Source organism: Anser brachyrhynchus (genome assembly GCF_964034855.1).
Source record: "Anser brachyrhynchus genome assembly, chromosome: 7".
Classification (NCBI taxonomy): domain Eukaryota; kingdom Metazoa; phylum Chordata; class Aves; order Anseriformes; family Anatidae; genus Anser; species Anser brachyrhynchus.
This window is the reverse complement of record NC_137701.1, coordinates 39,670,174-39,698,113: the sequence shown is the minus strand read 5'-3', so window position 1 is coordinate 39,698,113 and position 27,940 is coordinate 39,670,174. Positions and strand designations below refer to the sequence as shown.

Here is a 27,940-nt window from a genome sequence, read left to right as displayed (position 1 = left end):
ATCTCATAGAGAAACACATTAATACACGGGGTACAGGTTTCTGAGGTGAGGAAAGATTAATAAGCCTGGTATTTAACACACTATTACAACTACAGGCACAATGAACTTCCCCTGTGTCTGATATACAATTGGGTATTGCATTGCAGGATACACACACGCAGCGTCAGGTTTTCCTGTTAAAATATTGAATACAGATATTGCACCTTCCTAAACCACTGGTCACTGCACTGACAGGTCAACCCGCCCAGCAGAGAGACGTTTGGGTGATCTTTGTCAGTTCTCAGGATGTGGAAATGCACTGAAGCACCATCTGCCAGTCCTTCAATTTTAAGTCCTTCTTCACTGACACACGGACTGGGAAAAAAATCAAAACCAAATTCCCGTTGAGCCATTCCTGTGGTGGAACTGGTACCGGCCATGAACTGCGTGGCTTTCCTACGTGCAGCTTCACTACCACCAGTTACCTCTGCGATGGGATTTTAGGGGGTTGAGCTGGTTTTGATGTGATGGGCTGACGCCAAGCTCAAGCAGCAGCCTTTCCAAGCACCTACCTTAAAATCCACAAAAGCCATTTACGCTTCCAAAAAACACAAGAACAATCACATTAGACTGAAAAACGGTAATCTCCACATTCACCTCTCAGCTGCTACCAGGATCCCAGAGGCTCCTCGGAGTTTTCCATTCCCTAATCACGTGAAATTGCGCTTTCAGGCACACCCAGCTCTGGCAGGCCCCAGCATCTTACCGCCCCATCTCCAGCTTAGTCTCACTTGTAGTCACAAGCCCTTCTCGAGGGCTTCATCCGAGGGGTTCGGTCCAGATGGCACTCAGACCAGATTCCTGCTTCCCTGGGGAGGAAGCTGGTGGAGGGGACGGAGCCGGAGGCAGGGCTGCTCTGCCCCTCTCCGTCCAGCAGGAGCAGCGGGAGAGCTGCCTTAATTCCTCCCCGAACGGAGCCAGGGCTCAGACCACCTCTCCTCCAATAAACCTTCTGATCAGCAGCCGATGGGATCGTTTGCAGCGGGTCGCTCTTGATCTCTCCTGCTGAAACTGATACTCCTTGCAGGGAACATCAAAAGTCCGTCCTGCAGACACAAAGTCTACACGCGCACACGCAGAGCAGACGTTCGCCCGAGAGGAGGAAGATCTGCCTTCCGGTCTCCGTCTCAGTTATCAGCTCTTTTATCCGATGACTTTGGCATATATAAATCTGAATCTGTAGCGAGGATAAACGCCTCTGGTAAACCAGACTAAAGTGCCACGTTTCCAAGAGAGCGATGGGTTAAAAACCTGTATTTCCCTAGCCTCCCGCTGCTGCGTGCCTTCAGGCATCTTCCCACAGGTAGAGCGCAGTCCCGTAACAGCTGCCGCGGATTCCCATGTGCGAGGGCATTTACTAGGCACGGAGAACACAACCGCTGCTACGCTGACGTTACGGTTCCAAGCAGCACTGATGTGATCTCAGTGTCATTTCAGGGGCTGTTTTTAAAATGCGTACCTGAGTTTTCATGGATTTAGCTACACATCACAGCTTTACAATCAGTGTTTATTACTGCAGACTGTCAAAAACACGCAGCGCTTACTGCTCCTGGAAAAAGGCATTTCAGCACACCAGCTCAGGCACTTCTGAGTAGTGTGGATGGTGATTAACAGTTAAACCCTCCTCCAAGCAGACTTAGAAGTTGATCAACTACAGCATCCCTTACACAGAGGAGGAAACAACTCGGCTAAAGAAACCTGAATGCACAGGGCTGTAACATTCTCCCAGAAGAAAATGACCGGTTTATGGGAGCACAGTTATTATACGAGCTCTGAGGGATTTCCCCTTATCTACTTCTTCAAAGAACACGCACCACACTCACAATACAAACCAACGTGTTTTATGCGTATATACATTACCAGCATTTTCCTGCAATAGTAAAATGAGTAAACCCGGGACTTTCAAAGTAATTTTATTGCTCGTTTTATGGATTTTCCTAGCCCTTTGATGAGCTGCCATTGACAGAAGGCAATCTCAGCTTCGTGCCTTTGTTGCTACTGCTCGTGGCAACCGCACCCATTTCCAGCCTGGCTGTGGGAACACCGCGCGCCGGGAGTCGGAGCGGGATCTCCCAGCGGGAATCCTCCCAGCGGGGCCCCGCATCCCTTGTAGCGGTACCCAGACTTTCTTCAGCACGTGCTTTAGCACACAGCGAGCTCGGGAGAGAGCAAAACGTAATGTGAAGAAGATGCAGAGACAAAAGCCACCAAGGAAGCGGTGGAACTCCGAGGGAATTCTAGGAAATCCCGGCTCACCGATGGCCATAAAATACAGAAGGGATTGCTTTATCTCGTGTTAATAAATAAATATTCAAGCCAGGCTATAACCAAGTGCCAGAAGAGCTCAATATCCTCCTCCTAACAATATATATGTGTGTATATATATATATCTATATGTATTGTTTACTGCAGGCAAAGGAGAAGCAGTGCAGCAGCTACAAAAGAAACGTAAATCCTGTACAGGAAAGCTGGGGAGGGACTCTGTCAGGGGGTGCAGGGATAGGACCAGGGGTAACGGCTTTAAGCTAACAGATGGCAGCTTTAGATTAGATATAAGGAGGAGATACAAGTCTTTACTCAGAGGTGAGGCCCTGGCCCAGGCTGCCCCATCCCTGGTGGTGCCCGAGGCCAGGCTGGATGGGGTTTGGGCAGCCCGGGCTGGGGGAGGTCGCTTACCACAATCCATACAATTCCTGGTCCTGCCGTTGTTTTGGGGAACAACCAAGTGCTCGAGGTGCTCGCAACAAAATCCGTTATTTACAAGTCCTTGCTCAAATGGATATATACAAGAACTGTGCTCCACAAAGGACTGCCTGGAAACCCAGCTCAAAGATCATATTTTCAGGCTCGTTTTGCAGAACACCTGCACAGCAGGCTACAGTTTGGGGGAGGACAACTCGCTCAGCTGCCCCGCTGGTTTGACTGAATACTAGCAATGCATTTCTTACTAATTTTGTATGCATACATACATGCAAACACTGTGATTTCTCTGGGAAAATAATCCGTATTAAAGCATGATGACCCAGGTGACAGCCCCCAAATGCCCCAGCTCAAACCTCACTTTTTCCTGATAAGCTGCAGTGAAAGTTGAAGACGTTATGCTAACAGCTGGGACATGGCCCAGACTGCGGTAGTACTTGAAATAAACTCTATTTGCATTGCTGTGATAACTAAGAAACGGGAATAATATTTAAATTGATGCACTGTGGCTGCTTTTAAGCTATGTTGACTTAGAAGTGCACATACTGCCAAGTTTCAAGTCCTACCTTACATACGTCCAGACGTGATTTTAGCACATTATTGGAATAGTCTTAACCACTGCAGCCTCTCGTATGGAAGCACCACAAGAATCCAGCACGGTGTAAGCTTTCTGAAGGCCAATCCTTACCTCTCCAGCTAAAACGGATTATTGTAAGAAGCAGCCACTTAATAAACTGATAACGTTCTTCACAACACAGGAAGCTCCTCTCAAAGCCAAAGACAATAGAAAAATAAAGCGCAAGGAAAAGTAATTTAAATGTGAATTGTATCATCCCTCCTCTACATGTTAGCACTCACAACAAGGCAGCCCACGATCTTATCTAGCAGTGGTTAACCACAGGCAAGGTTGTAAACATGGATTTAACCAGTTAAGAGTGCATTCCGACAATTCAGAGCAGATCTCAATTCCCTTTATTTTGGCAACTCAGTGTATAAGCAAAGATTTCGTTTGCAATTACACATGCTTCTTAAAACTGTTTACCATGTAATTACATCGCCATGGTGGTCAAACTACACTGACAACTCAAAAAGCCACATGTGCAAGTATATTTTAAATAAATTTATACCTTCCACCTATCCAGGTATTACAGAGGAAAAATATTTTATAGCCACACGGAATAAACGAAACCCTCTGCAAAAAGCCTGATACAAACGGGACTTTCTCATCATCACAGAAGCAATGCGCTATTCTCAGCAATATTAGAGGAGATGGAAATGCATTTCAAAAACCCACGAACCCTAGAAATAAGGGGAGGGTTAAGTGATCGCTGCTTTACAAGATCAAAGGTCCTCAGGCGTACACAGAATTCCACAATTAAACGTACTCAGGTAGGCTATTAACACAACTGATAAAATCAGAAAAAAAAGTCAGTTGGAAGGACTATCGTGCCAGAATAAGAGGTCTATCAGCACCACATTCCTGAGCAGACACCCAGAGACAGCCTGCCGTATCCCGGACTCTCACCTGGAGCAAGTCTTCGTAACGCCCCGACCGAACCTGGCTGGGAACCACTGAACTGACAGCCAGCCACTGGAACAACCACCACAGGCACTAATCGCCCGCTTGCAGGGTTTGTAAGAGCTACAGCACAATTTCCCCGATTGGGAAAATTTCAGTCCCCGAAGGGACTGAAAGGGACCCTGAGTGCATCCTTCCTGAGACACCCAGGCCTTGAGGTGAACAGCAAAATCATCCGTGCTTCCTCATTTCTGATCGCTTAAGTCAGAGCTGTCCTCGGAAATGACACAAGGCTGCCAAGAGCACAGAGAGGAGAGCAAACACTTCCTCCTCCTTCTGCGCCGCCTAAAATTGTCAGCCTCCAAAAGCCCAGGATCTACCTGGGCTGTACTTAGGCCAGCGTGACCGTGGGGTACAAACAGTGTTCAAAAATACCTCCGTGTGTCCAGTGACATTATCAGGACATTTTTTCCAAGACAGAACAGCCCTTAAAACCAACAAAAAGTGCTCCTGTTACTTTTTGTTTCCCTGCACCTGCTATTGCTATACTTCTGCAGTGATTTTTCAGAAGATCTGACTCTAACAGCTGACCTCTGTTTAAAATCCCACAGTGTAGCTCAAGCATTTTTTGTTGAATGAAGGCCTCAGAGGGGTTGCTGCCTGCTCTCTGCAATTTTTAAAAGAAGTGAAAACATAATGTCTTTCATGATGAGGGTAGTTTGGTCATTCAGCTTTTTGGGAGGCAATATTCCACCCTACAACTGCAATTATTACAGGCTTAAAAGGTCTTATTTGCAAGATAATGGTTGGAAAACCCAAGAGCAGCCAGAACATAAAACATGCAGGAGATTCATGTTACCCACTGTTATTATGGTAAGTCTAACTCTCCAGAAAGCACTAGTCACTTTTTAAAATTACTTTATTGAAAATGCAAAACAGAAGCGAACTCGCCCCAGAAGTCACTTCTTTCCAAAAATGAGGAGCTGAAAAGCTACAGGGCAGTTGCCCTTTCTCCCCAGTAGTCCCTTCACAGCTCTCACGCTGCTCTGGTTCCTTCCGCTGGTTTTTCTTCTCCCAGGTGGGAGAATGGAAAAGCAATGGGTCCCTCAAAAAAGCCTGTCCCGTTTTTTTGCTGAGCCTGGAGCGTCCCTCGGATCAGCTCAGGTACAAACTCTGGTAGCTGCACGTGTTAAACATGCCTATGTTTCCACAGGAAAAGTGCAATGCATTAAAATGCTGCAATTTCTGTTACACTGTGCGTCTTTGGGCATAAATAATGAAAGGTAAGAAGCCTGTCTTTATCAAAAATCCTTGACTGTCTTTTTTTTTTTTTTTTTTTAATCTTACCCTACTAGACTGGTGGAGTCACAAATTTCTAGCAGGGAAAAGCAAATCCTGTAGAAAAAAAAAGTATGTCAGCAAAGGCCTTTTCTTTCCCTCCATTAATTCTTACTGAAATATTTTTCTATGCCTCTGAAACCTGGCTTTGAACTACAGCAAACAATTCCTTCCCCGTCAGACAGCGAGCTATTTGTCAAATCACCAGGGCGTTGCTAAAGTCAACGTGGGTCAGAAAGGGAGCGAAGTCTGCTTCTGCATTCTCTCGGGATGTTCACAATAGCTGAGGAACTGCTCTACATGAACGGAGGTCCTGGCTCCTGGCAAGCAGGTGGAAAGCATAAATCTTACATTTAAAGCAAGTGTGTCGGTACAAAAGAATCGGTCCTGCTGTTCCAACCAGGAATAACGATGGATGGCAAGTGTCACTGGGGAAGGACATGCCACGGTGAAACACAATCAGACTCCCAACAGAAACAAATGACCAACAAAGACAACAACAGATCATCCATCTTCAGGATCCGTACCGTTGCACACCCTGGCCTTGCCAGGCTGATCAAAAGCATCACTTGGAGAAGCACCTATTCGTACAAGCTAATACAATGAAAGATCCAAACCCCACCAGCCTAGGATACGGACCGACGTGTAATCATTCCTTCTTGCTGCTGTCCCAGCCCCCCAGGCAGCGCTCATTGCCACTCCCGCCCCGTGGCACCCACGAGCGACAGCGCAGAAGCCACGCGAGGCGAATTCCCTCGCGGCTCCCAGCCTCTCTTACTCACCCTCGGGTTTCCAGCTCCTGGGGTTTCCAGTCCACAACCGCCAGCACCGCCCGGGATGGCAGCTGCTCTGTTAACACAGACTGGTCGTATTTTGGTTCTGCGGGAGGTAAATAGGTCAAAGACATCAGAGGGATATCTGGATTATTTTGAAATGCGACCCGCCGAGCTCCTCAGCACCCAGGAAGCACTTGCACCTTCGTACAGCCTATCGAACTGTTGTCCAAAGCACGACAAGACGGAAGGGGCCATGCTCCACGAGCACAACCCATCGAATTGGACGTGGGATGAGCGAGATGGCCGGGATAACAGAAGTGGAGTATCTCCATATAAACTGACATTCCCTTCAGGAACACATTAGAGGCTCTGCAATGAAGATCCTGATGGAGGTGATGTGGTGTTGGGTACGCACACCACGTATCCAGAGACCGAGACAGTGAAGCAGTCTCAGGAAGTCCCATTAGCCGCAAGTCCCAGTACCTCCTTCTTTCAAAAAGCTGCTTGGTCACAGCCTCGAGGGGGAACACAGAGAAACTGCAGTGAGCGTGAACACCGCGTGCCCTGACTTCGGATCTCGTCTCGACAGGCTTTGGGGTACCTGGGGTTCAACTCACCCTGCACTCGAGGTAAGCAGTGACAGCCCTTCCTCTCTGACTACTAAAGAGAAAAATAAATCATGCCACACATATTTTAGTTAAATCAGCTGTATGCTTCAAACACTGATGACCACAAGTCTCTCATGGCACCTGTATTGCAGCCCTCGGCTCAGCCAACACTCTCAGCCCGGTACAGAGCTGTCGGCAGAGGTGTCCGTCCTGCACTCTGAACCCCTCATTTCCTACAGCTAATGAAGCAGAAATCCTACCTCACTCGACACATCTTTCTTCTTGTCTAATTATCCTGTAATTATTAACTTCATACTGTTACTTCACAGAAAAAGAGAGATTTTCAAGTCTGTGCAGATCTGCAGCTCTCCTCTACCTCAGTATTTAAACACCTAGTCAAAGTTTTTCCACACGTGACATAATTTGTGCTGGTGAAAATCCTTTTTTGTTGTGTTTGTGTAAATCCGGACAGCTCTCCAAATGTGGAATTCATTACAGTGAGGAAAAAATGGAATTTTGTTCCTGAACATTTTGAATTTGGATCATTTCAACAATCTGCCCCGCAGAAGAACGGTACCGAACCCCCAGAGCAGAGGCAGGTGGGAATCGCAACATCATTTATGTATAAATACATGATATATGATATATTTTATATATATACATATATATATTCAGGCACAGCTTCCCTCCCACAGATCTCAGAGGAACAGGCCTGTTGGTTTCAGAGGCCAATCTCAGGCTACTCACACTTCGGAAAGGCTCAAAGAGCACAAACTGCACCACCTCTGGATGCCCTGGGCTGAAAGGGAAGCAGCGTAATCAGAATCTCCCCCGAAGAGGCCTGCCTTTTCTGTGTGTACTTGCATGCTTTACTGATCCTCGTCCTCTCCGGTCAGCTGTCGCCCATGGGTAGCAGAGTTTTATTTCGGCCTTCCTCCTCTAGCACAGATGAAGGCGCACAGTCAGGTTTGAGCATTACGAAGAAAGAGGCAAGCAAGTCTGCCTGAACCAAACAGCGATACCCTTGATACTCTTGTAAAGCCCAACACTTTGTTATCCTTTTCTTTTTTTGCCCTAATAAAGGAGTGATCATTTTGAAATCCATTTTCAAATCTCTTCAACAACAGCTCCTGTAAATCTCACAGTAACTCAGTGTGTAACTTTATACTAAGCTTGACGTGTGTTTTGATAATAATACACACATATTAAAGCAATAAATCCCTCAGGTTTACTTTTTAAACCAAAATAACTTGACATAAAGCATAATCATTACGGCACAGAGTAGATTTTACGGTTTGTGATCAGAGGATGTTGTTACAAAGCAAAACCCAAGCAAACCACCAGCACCCCCAGAAAAGACACGACGAAACCCAACAGCCATCAGTGAGTCGGGACAACCGCGCAACCCAACAGCCATCAGTGAGTCGGGACAACCGCGCAACGGCCGCGAGGATGAGCTGTAGGGCGCTGTGGTACTCGAGGCAGGCGCCGCTCGAAGGACCCGAAGCCGACCCGAAGCAGGGAGCAGCGCAGGGAGGTGCTCACCCCCCGGCATCCCCCTGCTGCTCCCTGCGCTGTCAGCTCCCGCTGCCGTGCGCTACCCCGAGCTCGGAATTAGGGCAATTTGCCGCAACAGGTTTATTCACATCGAGACAAAGCCGGGGCAGCATTTTTTCAAGAAAGGGATTAGATGACTGCAACTCATACCACCTGTACTTATGCGTGTTTAGACTGCGAGAAGGGTAATCACCGCACTGCAGGGCACGAGCTGCAGGGGTCAGGGAGATAATCTCACTGCCATCCTCCTGGCTTTGACATTGCCCAACTGGCTCGGCGCATAGCAGAGGATATTAGTCTTCCCTGCAGCACCAGTTATTCATCGCCGCCAGAGGCAGCTTTACAGATCTCAGATTATGAACCAGCCTGGTATCATAACCTGCTCGTCCAAACTCCCAAATGCACCCCCCAGCCCAAAGTCTGAAGGCTACACACACGGTGTCTCAGACACCGACACTTTTCTCCCCTTTAAGGTCCACAAGCCCTTGCAGGTAAGACACAGTCCATGGGCGCACCACAGAAGCAGTATCAGAAATTATTATTATCATACCAGTGGCCTACAGCCCACTAAGTCAGCGAGTTTTTAGGGATTTTTATTGTTTGTTAAACTTGCCTGTAAGTAACAGACAGAAATCACAGGATCTTATGTTTCCGCCTGGGGCAAACGCACAGACACAAACCAAGCAGTGCTCCTACAGCTGGCATTAGTTTCCAACCTCTATAACCCAAGGCAGGTCGAAGGATTTCAGGCTCAGCTTCTCTCTCATTTGGGACCACCAGCACACCGTTCCTAGGCCACTCAGTGACAGCGGCACGAGGCCGCTCTGACTGACACGGCCAACGAAGCGGTTCTCGCAGACACGCTGGTTTACGAGCAAAACAAAAAAAGAGTGTGAAAACAAGTGGCCTGTCAAATTTTGAGCAGTACGTTCGATCTGTTCGTACACCTGATAACTCAAGCACCTCCTCCGATTTTGCTTACTGGAATGCAGCACTCGGCTTTACCAAAGACGAAGACTTCTTGCCAGCAGACACCTGCTGCAGGACAGAGCATCCTTGCTGCCGAGGTCCCAGTGCACACTGAGCAACTTCAAAGAGCTGACTGAGTGGCGGCACTGCTACGTGTCACAGCACACAGCTGGAGAGAAACGTGGGGAAGCTCAACACAGTTGAGTTCTCGGGGTGAGAATGGCACCCTCAAAATGCTATCGCTTGGTGCACACTGCCCTGCCGTTAGCATTGCAGCCCTTCCCAGATAACTGATCGATCTTTGCAGCAAGTCAGGGAGACGGAAAAGCTGTCATTATTCCCACTAATGAGACAAGAAATGGGTAGACGAAGATAAATGACTTACCTAGAACCGTTCAGCAAGTTAGTACATAGCTAAACCCCAGTTCTTTTAGCAAGAATACCCATACGCTAATCCTCTGCTGTCCCGTTTCCAGGTCGGTGAGGTGATATTAACAACGGGATTTGTTCAATTATTTCACAGGCTGCACAGAGCAGTCTAGATTTGTTTAAATATCAAAGCAAAATCTAGACAAAAACCCCACCGAATGAATGTCATTCTACCCCGCTTTGGTTCCCCTCCAAAGCCTGCAGCTCAGACATCAAAAAGCCCCAAGCTCCAGGCAAGAACTCCAGATCCAGCTTTGTTGGCGCGGCTGGCGCGGCGCCACTGCAAAGCGAACGGGGGCTGCAGCCCGCGCCTCGTGTTCTGCGAGCTCACCGCCGCGAGACTCCGAGCGAGAAAAGCAGCGACTGCCAGCAGCGACACCGAGCCTCCGATTCGGGGTTCTCACCCAGGATAACCAGCCCTGCGATCAGACGGCTCCCGTCTAGGCGGTGAAGCCTCACGTCCCAACGACTCTCTCCGAAATTTAACAGGAAACTAATTGCCAGCAACACATGCAGCATACAACACAGCTTGGTCTTCAAGGGGAGCTGCAAGCTGAAATTCCTTCCGACGTTTATTGGTGTGGTGCCGTCTGACGGCTTCTGAACTGCCAGGCACACGCCTCGCCCAGGAGTCCTTCAAGTCACACACACGATGCACTGCTCCCCTTTGAACCTACAAAACTCAGGTTATGGATGTGAAGGAAACGAAGAAACTACTGAGGAATTTAGACTTCAAAATTTAAAAAAAGGAAAATTTCTAAGCTATCAGACTTTATGAGCAAAACTTGTTTTGAGATGGAAGAATTTTCTAAAGAATGCCTCAATCTGGTAAGGCAGAGGATTTTTTGTGTAACTGAGAAATGCCAGACAACTCCAAAAAACTTTTCACCCTTCAAATACTTGCTCTCCTTGAGAGCTATGAAGCGTCCCTTCCTTGACATGCCAGGTGCCGTCATTCGCTCCCCCTCACCTCCGCTTCCAAGTTCCTTACCTGCAGGACGCATCGCACTACAGCTCACACAACAGTCTTGGTGACTTCTACACTGCAGCTTAAGCTCCTGGTCTCCCACAGGGCTCTCCTACGGAACCGACACAACTTTCATCGGCAGCATCAACAGGACAGGAGGAGACGTTCCCCACATCTTCTCCCCCAGCTGAAGCCTGGGCAAATGGCAAACGAGGCAGGAAGAGATCTTCATAAACAGCCTGGTTGGCACGTATCAGGCCACCAGTTAGCAAGATATGGTTGTCTCTTCTCCGGAGTTCCCAGGGGTGCAGGAAAAGGCGCCCGTTCTTGTAAGGCAGCTTCTTTCCCCTGCAGCACCGTGCACTTGCCAACGCTGCGCCGCCCCAGCAGCCAGACCGCAGCTACCCCCTCCCTGCTGCCAGATAACGCGTCCGGCATCTGGTGCCTGCCAGGGGGTGGGATTCAGCACAAGTGCTTCAAGGATCAACACCCGGGATCCAGCCTATATAAGCTGATTATGGGATTTACTGGACTCCTGACAGTTACCATCGCGCAGCCAGAATGCCAAATGTCAAGCGCTGGAGATCCAGCCCTAACAAAACCCGGCCAAGGCAAAAGGCCCACGATTACCCCTCTGCAAGGGACGTCGTTTACAGGACGCGACCGGCTGCGAACAGAACGCTGCAATTATCACGCTGGGGAACGCTAATTGACTTACAGCAAGCAATGCGTGACGGGAAGAGGGAAAGACTCTCAGCAGCAGCATGGCTAGCTACGTTAATTGCGGATCGACTGGAAGAGCAAAAGGCTACCGAGCAGAGACCCATGAATCACTGAGCCTTGCCAGCTGTAACAAACAGGACAACTCCCTTCCTCCATCCCACGACGCGGCCGTCTGCAATCACTTCTGGAATTCACCTGCAGCTCCGCGCTGCCGGCCGAGGTGAGGACACGGCTTTCCCCGCTCCGCGCTCTCCTTCGCCTGCCTGCTGCGCCCGCTCTCGAAGGCGAGGGAGTTTTGTTCTCTGTCATCGTAAACCTTATGGTTGTTTTTTGTGCTTTTCTTAAAATCTCGCTGAGGAGAGGCAGCGATCAGATGGGAAGCTCGTTTCATAGTTAAAGAGGGAGCTTGAAAACTCAAACCTTAGAGGTTCAAACCCAGCCTGCGAAACAGCAATCTCAGCATTTAACATTTGATTATTTTAAACAAAAACACGTTTATTGAGGCAGGGAAACTTGACTCATTACCTGAGCACCTGGGATTACCAGTACGGCACTTACGAAGGAGGCTGCAGCGCGCGGCTCTCCGCAATTGCTCTGACCCCTGTGCGGTGCCGGGCTCTGCCCGCGTTACCCCCCGACAGACGAGAAGCCGTAGGGACAGATTTTCCTGAAGGTGCCCTCAGGAATGAACCAGACGAGCCTCGCGTACCCGCTCCAGCTGCACGAACCGCGTTCGCCCGTCAGCACCGAGCTGCCCAAATCGCCCACGGGCCTGGCGTGTGTGGTGCCACAAGGAGCTGCTGCTGCTCCGCGGGGCTTGCACGGAAACTCACCAACACCCTGCTGGATGCACCAAGCACGCCCCGTGTCAGCCTCCACAGCCACCCCGCTCACTTGCACACGCGAAGCGGGCACGTTTCACCGTGCTGTTGCTTCCTACGGGGCAGCCCGAAGCACTTTATCGCCCGCACAGGGAGCCAAAGCCGGCGGCCCCCCGGCGGCTCACGGCGAGGCCCGGCCGCGCCTCAGCCCGCTGCCCGCCGCCCTCAGGGGGCTCCGCGCCGGCCCCGCGCCGCTCGCTGCCGGGCCCCTTCCCTTTCTCCACCGCCACCACCACCGCCAGCAGCCGTCCCGGGGCACTCACCCGCTCCCCCAGCCACCTCCGTGCCGGTGCCGGTGCCGGCGGAGGCCGGGCAGGAGGCGGGCTGCCCGCCGGAGGTGGGGCCGGGGCGGGGAGCCAGCGGCTCGGACACCCCCGCGCCCGCCCCGGGGCGGCCCTCACGGAGCGGCGCTGCTCAGAGGTAGCGTGAGTAGTCGGGCAAAGACGTACTTTCACGGGCTTCCACTCACTTTTTTTTAGGGATTCAACCCCCTCTTACTTTCCCCTGCACTCCTGCGCAGGCCGACTCTTGGAAATGGAGACGGTAGTTCACGTTGCTTTGATCGAGAGTTAATTAACCGAGGCGATGCAACGTTCTGACGGAGAAAGCGTAGGGATCCGCTCGCACTCTGCCCTGTAATTGAATTCATCCCCCAGGCACGGGCTTTATCTAAGCAGATCTCACAAAGATCCCTTTGACTCACGGGGAAATGGCTGCGGTGCGGCGCTGTGCGGCGTTTGCCTTCGGCTGCCCGCCTGCTCCCCCCAGCACAAACTTTGTCCGGCTGGGAGAGCCTCTTCCTCCTCCTCCTCCTCCTCACCTTCCCCCCTGACGGAGCCATCACTCCTCAGCCCGTGCCCAGTACCCTCAGCCGGCACGAGGAAGCAGCGTTCGGCCTACACACCAAAAGTTATATGACCAGAAATTCATTTTGACCCATAAATAATTGACTGGGGCGCTCCGAATTTTAGCAGACTGATTTTTACATCTGCTAGGACGCTGCTCTGTCCCTATTAAGCACCCTGGGTTGATCAGCACGATTAGATAATAATCTGTGTAATTACTGCATCTGTAAACACATTGCCGCTCGGTGGCATTTGCCTGGCTCTTGGAGATCAGCGTTTTTCTGGCTGACCCCCTGCCAGAAAGCCGACACAGCCTGCTTGTACACGGCCTCCTCACGGGCCCTGAGCAAAAGCAGCGTGAGCAGACGTAGGTACTGGTACAAAACCACATAATCCTCATTAGAAACCTATTCACCAACAAACACAGCGCAGTCCCTTTCAATAGAAATTCTGGATTGCCATACATTTGCATTGCTGAGTGGAAAAGAAGGTAATTGAGAAAATAAGCAGTTTATGAAGCTCCGAAGTATAACTTCAGGGAGGTGACAAGCACGCAGGAACTTTTAACTCCATTTCGCTGTATATAAAGCGAGTGTAACGTTCCTATAAAAATGGAAATGTATGCAAAGGGTAAGTGGAAGAGTCTCCCTGTCACCCTGCAGGCTACTGAAAAAGAATAGCAAGAAGGAAGACTTCCACAGAGACGCTGTAGAGAAGGTGCAATTATAAAAAATAAAAATAATATCCTGTGTTCATTTCCCTCCCATTTCATTTAGAGGAAAGGCTAAAATCCTGCCGGCGTCCTCAATAGGCGGCTGCGTTGAACAGGGACCTCCTGCGCTGCCAGGCGTGGGCAGAGCACCCCGGGACACAGCTGCTGGACGTAGTGTCACACAACACGCACACTGGAAAGTTTAGTTTGGTTTTATTTTCCACTGTAACGGTTTTCAAATGATACATCATGCAGTCTGCCAGTGTTTCCATCCATTTCTGATAGAATTTTAGAACGAAGATAAAATACTTATCTCCATGGGATGGGGGAAGAAGGGTTCAGATCTGCTATCAAGAGTTTAATACATTTCAGCATTGCTCGATGCAATGGCAAAAAAATTTCCCCTTGTTACCAGCAAAACGTGTCCACACTTTATTTTTTTCCTAAAATGAACACTACTGTAAAGATACATAGAGCCCAGAGAATACACATCTGCAGTACACGTTACACACTTTACAAACTAGACATGTATAATTCTACAGAATGCCTCAACCCCTGCGGTTCTCCCACCACAAAAAGTGTTTCAAATGGACAAGATTGTGAGAGCGAGAGACAAACGCGTGGAGCGGTGTTCCATCCAGTACAGCAGACCTTGTCCAGTGCACTTCAGTTCATACAGGCACGGCAAAGATGAAAATCAAAGCAAGGGTAGAATCAGATTATCCTGCCAATTTATTTTTTAATTCCTTTAATTTCCAGCTGATACATACCCTCATGGTTACTCAAGGTCTTCCTCCTCCAGTAATGGATAGTTGATTAGGCCTCCTCCTTTTTGACCTCCATGAGCAACTGGTTTAAATACCCATTTACCCAAATGAAACTATGTTAAGCTTAAAATTATTTATTTCAACTCCAAGCCTGATTTATCAAAATTTCAGGCAAATGTGTAATCCATAAGGCTTTCTAAAATTATATTTAAAAGTTACTCATAAAGTCTGTTGGCAGAAATCACCACTTCTTGGCTTTTTAAAAAAAAACAAACACACTTTCAATATTTTCAGGATAATCTAATTTCACCCTTGTTGAGTAAAATACAAACTTAAAATGTGTCAGCCAAGATCTTCCCAGGTTTAACTTTCCTTGCTTTTGAGAAAACAAGTCAATGAAACATGAATTCAAGGACAAACACAAGATATTTGAACATATCATTAAGAGAAGCTCAGGTGAGCAGGAAATAGTTTTTTATTACTAGCAAAAAGAACAATATGCATTTTAGTTTCATCTGAAGTACGTTTTCCATTTGTGAACAGTGTTTCCACCAAAATTTGTCCCATGCACAACAAATTTAATTTGCGCTATATAAATCACAACTTTAAAATTAGCCTAAGAATAAATATAACACAACATTCAAAGAGCAAAGTAAGATAGCATCAAGTAGTGGAAATAGCAAAAGACAGGGTTTGATCTCTGCAGAGCAGATGTGTGGTTTTCATTTCTATGTATAAAATGTGTAAGACTTAAAAATGGTACAAAAGTTGAATATACAGTACGCAATACAAACTTAAGTTGCCTAATTAAAATAGGCGTACAAAACAAGAACCCATAAGCAAAATAAATTCAATTGACCGATGTCATATTTTCCAATTGAGTAAGTATCTTAGGCATTTCTTTTTGAGGATTTAACCTAACGCATCTTGTCATCATTTCAGTTTTAGAAAGTCCTCTTACAGTCTTGATGCAGAAGTTAACTTGGAGAAACTCGCTTTATTTTAGCTAGGTGAACTGACTGGCTGATCAGCACTAGCGCAATTAAGAGATGTCAAAGCTAACTTATTCCTCAAGCTGAAGAAAGCTGTCTAAACTGTCACATGTAACTAATGATGATGGTGTGAGGAACTCATGAAATTTTTTAAGCTAATGCTGCATTTAAATGCAATTCCTTCATAACCTTTGAATTCAAGATACAGAGCAGAAGCTATACTACAATACAAAATCTTTGACGGCAATTAAGAGTTTGGTATTCTTTTTTAAGACAACTGCTTTAGAACCAAAACAAGAGGATAATGAGTTCATAGTAGAAATTTCAGCTCTGAACAGCTGAAAATATAGCACAGAGTAGTTCTGAATTAGTAATTTTATTCAAGATTGCATATGGCAAGTTCACAGTTCATTTTCCTGGCAGTGCACATGCACATAAAGAAAATATAAAACTTTGAAAAATACAAAATAAATTAAATACATGCAAATTTGCAACTTCATTAAATATTTTAGCAAAATGCTCCCCAATATAGTGCAACATTAAAAAAAAAGTTAAATTAAGTCCAACTTACTTTGCAAGAACTTAAATAATTTCAGTAGAAAAAAAAAATCTAAAGTCAATTCACAATCTTTCAAAAGGCTCTACATTACCTAAATAGTTTTATGTCTAATAACATGAACACATTCAGAAATTAAAATATATATATATAAGCCTCAAATTAAGTAAGAGCAAACGTCTGCAAAAGAAGACTAGAGAGCTATGCTCGGCCGTAACCTTCCTAAAAGCCACGCTTCCTTAAGAGCTCAGGTTGGATACCGTGCATTTGAAGGATGAGGATATGTGTGTGGCAGAAGCAGTAGGCACGCGAGGAGAAGCGGGAGCTTCTACCTGCCAGCTGAGCTTTCCCAGAAGGATTCCAGTGCCCCCTTGCTGAGAAGGTGGAAACTTTCCGTCTGGCACCAGAGAGGTCCAGGGAAGGCAAGTGGTCTCATCCTTAGCTCCGTGAGCACAGGCGTACCATCTCTAGGATGGCCTGCATATTGCAACGTGGCAGTACACAAGCAATAAATACATTCTCTTCCCCTTGCAATACGCTCTTCATCTCCTAACACATCTACTCCCGAATTTGGTCTGCAAAGGACAGCTTGAGTATGTAACCCTCACCTCCTTTTGGACCCTCTCTGTAAAATATCTTTTCTAAGCTAGGGCCTGGGGCTTTGAGGGGATTTTTTTGTTTCTTTAAGGTAGCGTCTGTTCCGGTAGGGGGCTGCTCACTGCCGCGTCTGAATTCCGGTGTGAGCAGATCGGGGCTTGCCGAAGGCATGTGGGAAGGGGAGCGGGTCACGCTTGTCGGCTTTCCCAAGACAAGACTTCTGCAGCATTCTGAAAGCTTTCAAAATTTCATAGAGAACAATGCTTACGAACACATGGCTAGCCATCACACTCCAGGAAAACCCACCACCGTAGGGAGAACTACAAGCAGATCAGATCTTAATTTCAAGATAGGTCACACAGATATATTCATGTAACTACCAAACTTCAAAAACCTAGACCTATACTAACAGATTTCTCTGCATCCCATTTGATCTTTACCAGGTACTGCAATAAAGGTTATTTTGTACAGTCCAAAGATTTTTACCAGGATATTACAAATGGTTCTTTGGGGAAATTTACTTCCAAAAATGTAAGCAGTAAAATTAAACCATATAGCAGCACATTTTCATCCCCTAAAAATATAAAATAATATGTATATTATACAGTAAATCAGTCATGACTGAGCACAATCACCTGCCTTTGATGGCACTTGGTCACTGAATAATTAATTCTTTGATGCCAGAAGTTGGGATTTACTGATGCAAGAGAGGACTTCGAAAAGCATCGATCTGAGCGTAGAAGCCCCAACCTAACCAGCGCCAAGGGGTCAAACGCAGTCAGTGAGCGATTCTGAGTGGCAGACTTCCTATCGTTACTTAGATGGTTATGTTAAATACATTGTACAAGTATCTGTAGAAGAGTTGAGCCGAACACTTCTGTACACGTGGAGATCCTACGAAGCTCAAAATACCTAGGACCGGTGCATCGCAGATGGCTGTAGGAAGCGCAGGATGAACAGGATGTGGATCAGGTTGAAGAGGAGGGAAAAAAGAAACTAGTGACTTAATGACAGTCCTTAACATGCTAAGTGGAACTGACCTGTCGAAAGAGAGCGAGAAAGGTAACGATAATTAGTGGATGTTTTAGATGAGAAAGCAGATACGCAACACGGCAAATAATTGATACCTACGCTTCACGGAAACCCAACGCGCAGCAAACAAACAGCCACAATAACAGCAAGGGGAAGCACAATTTTAATAATTCATGACATGAGCTTACTCAGCCTCGGAGAGGAATTTTGTCAGGTCTAATTTTAAAGTTTCCAGCCCACAAATTGGCACAGTCATAATGAAACAATTATCTTGATGAAATTCATTCTTTGCCACCAGTAACACAGCATTTATGCCTTGTCTAAATACATCCTTAAACACTAGCTAAAGGTCTGACTTCTCCCCCCTCCCCTTTATCTCTTTGTTCTTTTAATGGGATTTTCCTCTCCACTGCTAGTCACCTGGATATGCTGAAGAACAGATGTGTGCGTATCTTAATTAACAAGTAAGGAATGTAACCGCAATCGAGTTTGCAAACATATTATAAAATGAAAGGAACAAAAAAAAAATGACAAATCCAGAAAAATCCTTCAGTTGCACAGGTCTCCTGGCAGAAAGGTACTTTCCTGATATCTGTATTATTTGCATATATCCTGGTAGGTATTTGAATAAATAATAATATTAAATAAGTAATTTGAAACACAGACTTTTAAACACTATCGCATTTCAAATTGTTATGCAGTTCCCATTAGCCATATGGAAAGCAACGGATGAGTAACTGAATGTGCCTGTCACTTCTTTTTTTTAAAGTAGCTAGTATAAAATCAGTCTTACAAAAGCAATGTTTTACTTAATTAAACATTTTCTTGTATGATAACTTAGAACAAAACTTTTTGGTATTAAAGATCAAAGTATTCAAAAGAATCACCTCATTGCTGTTTCTTTAAATTTACCCTGATTTAGCAGTGACAACTGTAGTTCCTCCTAGTTGTCATCCTTGTTAACATCTTCAAGGAAACCAGGATGGTTATTAATTCATGCCTTTTATTGCCTAGATTAATCTGTGGTCTGGCTAGATTAAATATAGTTATTCATCTTGCTCAAGGATGGGGAGGTGCTGGGAACATACCAGAGACTTCAGGATAAGGGAAGTCATTTAAGTCAGGAGCCTGTTTGCACAGCGTGTTTCACAAATACCAATCCTGTACAAGTCGTTTTAATAATTTCAGCAAGCGATGACTGAGCATTACTGCAATCGTTAGCATATCTTCATTTCACTTCTTTTCTTCGCTTTCAGAATGAGGCATCAGTTGAGTTTGACTAAATATGAGAAGGGCAGGACAGGCAGGTAACCAGCGTCCTTAAGATTTGAAATACCAAAGCACGCACATGCCAACGTATGTAGTTGCCCGTATCTGCTACTGGTCTGTCTGTCTGTCCAAGGCTTCCACGTGGCACCTGAGCACCCCCAGTACTCACAAACCGGTTTGCTCACAGGTGGATGAAGATCAGGAGGTCAGTATTATCGATATCAGCATTATCCTTCGGCCTGCTGCTCAGCCATTCAGCAAGGTGCTACGCAGACGGTGATAGCCAAGCCAGCAGCGTGCATACAGCACCCAAACTGCTCTCCAACGAAGCACCTCGAGTGCGTGCTGCTATCACCCATCCTTCCCCTGCGCCTCGGCCCTACCTGGCCCGGGCCACGTTAGGTCCGCGATGTAACCAAAGCAGACCTAAAGATGATCTCTGCTCCACCTGGAGAAAATCCTGACCAAGTCGTGGGCTGCGGAAGTGCAGCAGCACCACGGCTCGCCTCTAGCTTCGCCACATGGAAAACATCAGCGTGTATGTATATAAAAATACATACTGTTTGAAAAAATATATATTAACCTTTTTGAAGCCTGCACTGTATTTAGTTGCATTTAGAAACTACTCCTAAATACAGTTTTAAATATGACAGTATACAACTAAGCTCTGTAGTTGACCAGCAGAGAAACTAAAGCAGTTGTCCACACAATACAACCTGCAGCTCTTCCCAAATGGGGAGCATTGTGCTTTCAAGTTTTTTCAATATACTTCTCCCCACAAAATTCAGAAACTGGAGAACATATTTCAGCTATTTTTGTTAAAACAGAATAAAGTTTGGCAGTGACACCAAGCTGGGAGGTGCTGTTGACCCCCTGGAGGAGGGAAGCGCAGCGGCAGGCGCCGGGCTCTGCTCCCTGGGGACCGATGGCAGGACCAGCACAGAGCTGCGCCAGGGGAGGCTCGGACTGGACATGGGGAAGAATTTCTTTATGTGAGGGTGGTCGAACACTGGCACAGGCATCCTGTGGAGGTGGCTGATGGCCACGGCCTGGCAGGGGTCCGGAGGCGGTTGGACGATGCCCTCAGCAACAGGCTTTACCTTTCGGTTAGCCCTGAAGAGGTCAGGCAGTTGGACTTGGCGATCTTTGAAGGTCCTTTCCAACTGAACTGTTCTGTTGTATTCTCAATCCCCAAAGCCCCATGAGACCCCGGCACTAATTTAGCTATGGGGTTGTAGCAATTCAGTGCCACCTTCCCACAGGAACGCACTGCACCCCGTCAGGCCTCTCGCTGCAGCAATAACCCTTTTAGCCACACCAGTGCGAACTCCCTTTCTCCTAATTCCATCAGATCTAGCTTTGAGGTGTGCCCCAGGTAACAAATTCATTGCAACTGTATTTCTGAAAACGCCTGCAATTTAGACAGCATAAGGAATTACCTCAGAGAGCCATTCCTTGGCCCACTGAGTCTTCTGTTTAAGCCAGCTACCAGCAATTTGCAATTTCTGACATTTCATTAACACCCACGTATCTTTCTCTCCCATCTGCTGTTATTCAAACACTAAACTTTCGGGGGTAGAAATCGCCTCCTTACACGACGCACATGGGCCCCAGGCAACGTGGCCCAAACCGGGTTGAACTTGGCCCTGACCAGCCTCGTGTAGGCTTGCCCACGTCTGCAGAACAAACTTTACCAGCAAACTTTGTAAAAACAGCCAAAGCACTGCTGGCTGTTACTGATGGGGTAGTCTGCTCTGGTTAATAACTCAATCGCTGACCACTCCAGCAGCAATAAGTGGCTATTATCTTTCCTGGGAATGATGAATGAGCCTAAGACAAATTTCCCCTCATCCTGATGTAAAATTTTCATTCCAGAGATAGGCCACGTTACTTGACAGCAAACATTTATCTAGAAAAGCCATTTTTATTTCGCTGCTGCTAAAGGAATATAAAAGAAAGCTCTGTGCTATTCGAGAGCACAGGTCATATGGTGGGGCTGCCAACAATGTTATGAAAATAACCCGTATAAAATGTTCCCTGCAGAAGTAGCACCTTTACTAATACTCTTAACTAAGGTCCCCGGGCTTTCATCCATCAGGCTTAGAACTCAGATTCCTATAATACTCCCCAAATCATTTGGCAGCTGAATACTTGCAATTTGCCAACAACGTTTTTAATGAAAGGACCAAAGCCAACGAGAATTGACCTTTTTTAATCACTGCCCAGCCTTAATTTACTGTATCTTCGAGACATTTGCGCAAAAAAAAAATCTAGAACTTAACTGGGTTAAAAAAAATAAAAATAAATAAATATAAAGCCTGAGAAATATGGTTCTCTGAAGAAGCAATGGCAGCATGACATTTCAAAATGTTGTCTTATTTACAGTATATATGACATTGTACAGCTAAGCGTTAGACTGAATCTTGAGCAGCAAGTTTTAGCCTGATAAAAGCCAGAAAGGGACATTACTATCAGCTAAGAAACACACACACACACTTTTTAATTGGTTTCATTCCAGTCTGCAGGGCTTCCATTTGGTTTTCAGATCTTTTTTCCCCCTAATTTTTTTCAGAAGCCATAAATCCCTAAGTTTAGCCAGCTTCTTCTAAGATCTTCCCTGTTCTTTTTCTCCACCCCCATTGTCCATGAGCTACGCAGTGACGTGCTCCAAGCGCAGCCTGAATCTCCTCCACCATCCTCAAATATAATGCTCAGCATCTAAAATGTTTGAAAGAGAGATTCTGATTGCTCTTTATTACCATCTAAAGTCCTATCTTATTATATGCTCAACTAGTTTTACGTGTATTTGCTTTGTTAATGACTTTTATTAATCTACAGTTATTCGCTTGTCGTGTGCCTACACCTAGTGTGTGGCCTACTCGAGCCTGCCAGTTTTAATTTCGCAGCAGACGGTATATTAAAGACCTGCCCAGCTTAGGCAGGTAGCGGCTTTTTTTCCCCGCAGAGCAGCTGTTATTATGTATGGCTGGAAATAGTTTACGGGCCCCTTTATCACACTCTTTTCCCTTTGCTCATTCACGGGAATGCAGAGTAGATAAAGGCTATCGCTCCTATGAGACGGAAAAGCAAATTTCAGCTCAGAATCAACTAATGCACTAAAGCACTCGGCAAAGACTTGCCCTAATTCATCCACAGCAAAAATATGTTGCTTGCAGCTACAGGGCTCACAGAAAACACAATGAACAGAAACAATCCACACGACACAATAAAAGCTTGACTGATGTGATGGATGGTTTGCATGCATGCATGACACGAAGCATTCTCAAAAAAAAAAAAAAGTAAAAGAAAAAGAAAAACACACCCAAGAATGCCAGATGCCTAAAGGAAACCACGTATTATCAGAAAAGAGTCGTAAGACAGAATTAATCCTCTGGAGGAGAAAAGAGCCAGACTTGGAAAGACATTCTAGCAGTCCGTTGGCTGCTTTTCACAGCCTCTTACTAACATCCACCTCTTAATATGCCTGTAACAAAGTTATCAACTAAAATAATAACAGACGTAAAATATCTCAGAAACGATGAGCATCTAATGGGAGGTAGAGTACACGAAGCAGTCGCATGGGAATATGTAGCTCTTCTTTCCTGGACAGGATTTTTGCTTAGGAGAAGACACAGAAACCCTCAAGCCCTTGCACTAAAGCAAAATATTTATATTCTTAGCTAAGAGAGCTGAATAAGAGTACAAAGCAAAAGATGTAAAAGTAAAGTTTGCCAAATTCTGACACTCAAGTCTGGAGAGTTCAGTGCTGCTGCCACTTAAGGCTGCTTTTCCCCTGCTCTGGGCTGCAGGGCTCCGTGCTCCCCAGGTGGCTGATTACAGCTGCTCAGGGGCACGGAGGGAGAGGGCTGGGGCTGCCCCTGCCCTGTGCTTGAGGGGCAGGAGGAAAAAGTGACATGCTTGTGAAGAAGCATGTTTACCATATGGATCCAACTCTCAAGTAGTATCTCACCCTAAAGCATGATGTTTTCAGCTTCTAGTGTTTTCCATTTTGAGCTATGCCCAGGAAAAATCCTTACTAGTTCGCAGGCATGGTCTGTCCACAGGCAGCTCCCGCAGGGCTCAGGGGTGGCTGGTAACTTTTCAGCTACATGGAACTAGTTCCTAGTACAGGGTGAGTTACTAGAAGTCTTTATCCTTAAGGAATATCACAACAAGGATAACATCATCATGTCAGAGCAAGCAGAAAACGAAGCAGCCCCTAGAGCTCTGTTTTTACTGCATGAGTTTCACACCTCTATGTGCTAATTTCAGTACAGATTTGCAATGGCATTTCAGTTTATTAAAAAAGTTTTAACTGATAAGTCATTAAAATAAAAACTCTGGGCAGCAGCTTGCAAAGTAGTCTAAACAAGGCAATCCTCACTTAAATCACTAATTTTCACAGTTAAACCATGGGCAAAAGACTCCCACTGAAACTAGGAAAAAAATACTGCTAAGAGTAGGACTTAAATACAAGAAAACTGGGTGATCGGTGAAAGAATGGTTGGGTAAGTTTCTTTGGTCTTACTTCTTGTCTATTTGGTGCTGTGATAGTAGCTGGAGTTTGACATCCCTCCCCCTCGGATGGCATGAACAGCTGTCGGAGAAGACGCTGGGTAATGACCAGGGCGGATGGGCTTGGCTGCGGAGTAAAAGTAGGAAACCAAACAGGACATTTAGGTTTTTGTACAAGATCTTGTACCTCACTTTATCCTCTAGTACAAACCCCCTTTTTTACAAAAAGAAACTGTGCTTGGCAATTTAGTCCGTAGTCACGCACACTGTGTTCCCTTACCTTGGCCAACCACAAATACATCATTTTTCTGTGTGTTGCAGAGCCATTTAACTATCTTATCATTCCTCTCGTCTTGTATGCATGGATTCAGATTGCACCACACAGATATATCACACAACCGAATTATATAGGAATATTTGACTCTACCCAGCCCAAATTAAAGTACAAGTAGTAATCAGGCAAAAAGAGAGGAAGGGGCTGAAAAGCAGAACAAACGTATGCAGGGGAGCAGGAAGAAAGTGAGAGACTGATTTAAAGAGACAAGTTTTCAGGTCATTAGAATGGCTCACAAGACCCATTATGCCATTTATTTACTGAGCTAAATAGCAGAGGCACTTTAAACTTTAGGCGGGGCATATTCTATTAAAAAGTGAACTCTCTGAAGATTCTTGTGCAACAGAGGAGAAGCAGACCCAGTGGTTTGCCCCGGCCTCCTGCTTTCAAACCTCTCTTTATTTAAACATGAGCAAACAAACCAACTGTGAAATATGTGAGCAACCACTAACCCTTTAGCAGCGTGTCCTTACCAATTTGAGCAGAGTGTGCTCTCCGTGCCATGTTTTTGGCTCTTACAGCCTCCTTAATGCGATCTACCTCCTGCTGGTAGCGCTTGCGGTCACGCATGGCATTTTCCTTGGCCTCCTTCAGTGCACTCTCCAGGGCCTTAACTCTCTCTGCCGTAGCTCTAAGTCGTTTTTCCAGCTTAGGAAGCTCACAACGAAGATCTGCATTATCACGTACCAACTGCAAGAAGAGAAGTTTCAAAAATATCCTTTGAGAAACTACAGGAGAGGTCCTCTTACAAGGAGACAGAAAACATCCCAATTCCTCTTCACACCTTGTATGCCCTGAATGAAAGAAACAGGTTTCTTCCAGAAATGCCTGGAAAAAGCTTACGCCAAAGAGTGATTTATTTTCTTTTAATCATGCTGCTCATTTGTCCAGCTGAAGTTCCACAGGAAGATCAAAGAACAAGAGAGTTTATTCCACTCAACAGGATTTCACAGATGATCCTGAAAGGTGAGGGCTCCAAGACAAACCCACCCATTGCAGGGCACTGCTGCGATAACCGATTTTCCAGACCCTCAGAGCAGCTGTGACAGAAACTGCATTTTCTTCAGAACACGGACGTGTCTGGCACTTCACAAATACTTGATCATCTCAATACTTAAAAACTGCAAAGTGATTTCTTAGCAATGTTTGAGGAACATAAAGTTTCCACTTTTCAGAAAAATATCTAACATTATAAGCAGCAGAAGGGGGATTTACTTTTAGATAAATAAAGCCTGATGCAAACAGAATTTCAGTTTGAAAAAATGGTACAATTTCTACTGAACAATTATAGCACTGCTAAAAGTCAACAGATTACTGTTCCAAAGGAGCGATTCTCCCCTTTTGGAGTGAAGGGAAGAAAATGCTTTAACTACCATATAAATAACACAGCAAAGCAACAGCGTGCAGTAACATTCACACATTGTTTGAAAATGAAAATGTTTTACACCTGCTAGTCCAGGCTGAGTGCCAGAAGAAAAACAGAAACAAAGCTTAAAAAAAAATTTGTCACAATGTGCTTTTTCTGAAAGTGTTGAGCACATGTTCTACCCAACAGAATTTGAAATAAGAGCAGAATGATATCATATTCAGGTCAAGTCCAATGTCATTTTTTATTTAAGTTTCTTATGAGACATGGGCTCCTTAGCTGTTTTTGAGTAAATATACACTAATGTGAGCTATAAAAATCTGTATCTGAAAAACCAGCAGACGCATGAACAGAGTGCAAAAAAGGCAAAACAGTAAAACGAAAAACATTATTAACATGTCCTGGTTTCCACATTTAGAAACTAGGTCTTTAAACCATCTGTTAACCAGGAACCTTAAAATACTGAACCTTAACGGACACTTGTCAGAGTGCAGCAGTGCCTGCATTTTTGGCATTTCTACAGGAATAAAAAAAAAACAAATCTTGGAGATCACTCTGTCTCTAACAGGTTCAGAAAGCTGCAATGGAGAATGTTACATTACGATTCAAAAATGAAACCAGAAGATTCTTTTACTACTTTGTACTCTGCAACTGAGAAGCAGGATACAGTTCAATGATGCTGACATCTGACATCTTTTAAGAGTGTGGAAGCTTACTCATTGGCAGAAGTGATCCAATTTTATCTAACAAGATATATATGCCCATATATATACACACACCATTGATATATACAGACTTGCAAGTAAGCAGAGGGTGAGGCTCTTTTCTCAACCTATTCCCAACACGCTTGCCTACCGCACATCCCCTCCACCTCCCCCTGGTCAGGCTGGCACCCCCAGCGAGGGGCTCTCTGGGCAGAAACAGGAACCCTTAAGAAAGAGGGAGCAGAGATTAACACGCCCAGAAATGGCCAATCTTAGCATCCTGGGGAGGTATCAGCCCTTCAGCTGCACAGAAAACCTCTATTTCCAGCAGTAAAAGCTGGGGTAAAGAAGGAGGAGGGGGAGACGTTCAGGGTGATGGTGTGTGTCCTGCCAAGAAACTGTTACAGGTGATGAGCCCTGCTTTCCTGGATGTGGCTGAACACCTGCCTGCCAAAGGGAAGAGAAGTGAATGAATTCCTTGCTTAGCTTTGCTTGCACGTGCAGCTTTTGCTTTACCTATTAAGCTGTCCTTATCTCAACCCACGAGTTCTTGCACTTTTACCTTTCTGCTGCTCTTCCCCATCCCGCTGAGTGAGCGAGTGGCTGCGAGGTGCTGAGCTGCCTGCCAGGGCTACAGCACAACAGCACGCCAAGAAGTAGGGGTAGTGGGAAGAGCAGCTCTAACACCAGCTCCTAAGGCCAAGAAATTTAGTTGAGAACTATAGGTACCATTTCCTTAAACAGTACCTACATTTTACCTTCAATAATTACCCCCTTAAACATACAAAAATGTGAGTTTAAAAAAAGCAGTTTGTAATACTACAGAACAGCATTACATATCAAGTTTTTGCCATGGCTGAATTTTCAGAAGCATTTACTATTAATGAACGAAAAAGACACAGTAGCTTTTGATTAAACAGTAACTAGGCACTGGAAGGAAGCGAAGTCCCTACCTGTTTGTGAACCTTTGTAAGCTGTTCCAGGTTGTTCTCAAGAAAGGAAATTTTCTGCTTCTGCGCAGCACTTCCGCCTCCATCATCGCTGTCAAGCTCAACGCTCTGCAAGGAAAGTTCCAGGATTCAGCAAAACCATGCAGAAACTCAAGAGGAAGCTCAGGCATTTTTGAATTTAAGCTTGCCAAAGACAGAAAAGTCTTCCAGAGCCCCGAATTGTAGAGAATTTATTTTATCTGTTCATTTGATATTTAGGGGCTGTATTGCCCTCTACAAAGAAAATAAACTATTCTTACTGAAAAATTATGTAGGGATCCTTAACAGGAAAATCACAGATTTAAGGGAAAAAGCATTTTCCTTCTTCCAGTTCTGGGAGACATTCTTAGCAAATATGGGTTTTCAATCTCAAGAAATAAATAATAATAATATTAAAAAAAAAAACTCTTCCCCCAAACCACTAGAAAGAACTGAAAAGCACTGTAAAGCCGTTTAATATTTATGCAACTTTTAGCTCTTCTTCAACAGTTAAAAATGCATGAATTTCTGCTGAGAAATTTGTCTTTGGCCAAATAATAATTTTGCTAGGAAGAGGCTGTGTAACCACAAGCCCATAAAAAGAAAGGGCCACAGCATTCAGTGCGTAGCATACGTTAGTGCACGTTATATTGAGTAATTTCTGGTATCCATTATTCCATCTTTCAGAATGTAGTAACTGAACTGGATCAGTACATTTCACTTAACTACCAAGACTTTTCCGTAACAAATTAGAGCCAAAACCTAGATAAACATCAG

General features: G+C 45.5%; 2 protein-coding genes across 2 annotated transcripts in view; both read right to left on the bottom strand.

Moving 5' to 3' along the window:
* Nucleotides 1-12,016, bottom strand: part of LYPD6B (LY6/PLAUR domain containing 6B) — a gene marked incomplete at its 5' end in the record, with an annotated part of 50,401 nt that extends 38,385 nt beyond the window's left edge. The window contains 3 exons of the mRNA XM_080598738.1: nt 6,379-6,475; nt 9,254-9,400; nt 11,821-12,016. Of these exons, the coding sequence (XP_080454864.1) occupies nt 6,379-6,475; nt 9,254-9,400; nt 11,821-12,016 (440 nt within the window). The remainder of the gene's footprint in view (nt 1-6,378; nt 6,476-9,253; nt 9,401-11,820) is intronic.
* A 2,243-nt stretch (nt 12,017-14,259) lies between these two features.
* Nucleotides 14,260-27,940, bottom strand: part of KIF5C (kinesin family member 5C) — a 69,876-nt gene continuing 56,195 nt past the window's right edge. Inside the window, exons 23-26 of the mRNA XM_080599215.1 lie at nt 27,149-27,253; nt 24,599-24,815; nt 23,805-23,918; nt 14,260-18,015 (exon numbers count right to left, since the gene is read on the bottom strand). Of these exons, the coding sequence (XP_080455341.1) occupies nt 23,812-23,918; nt 24,599-24,815; nt 27,149-27,253 (429 nt within the window). The 3' untranslated portion in view covers nt 14,260-18,015; nt 23,805-23,811. The remainder of the gene's footprint in view (nt 18,016-23,804; nt 23,919-24,598; nt 24,816-27,148; nt 27,254-27,940) is intronic.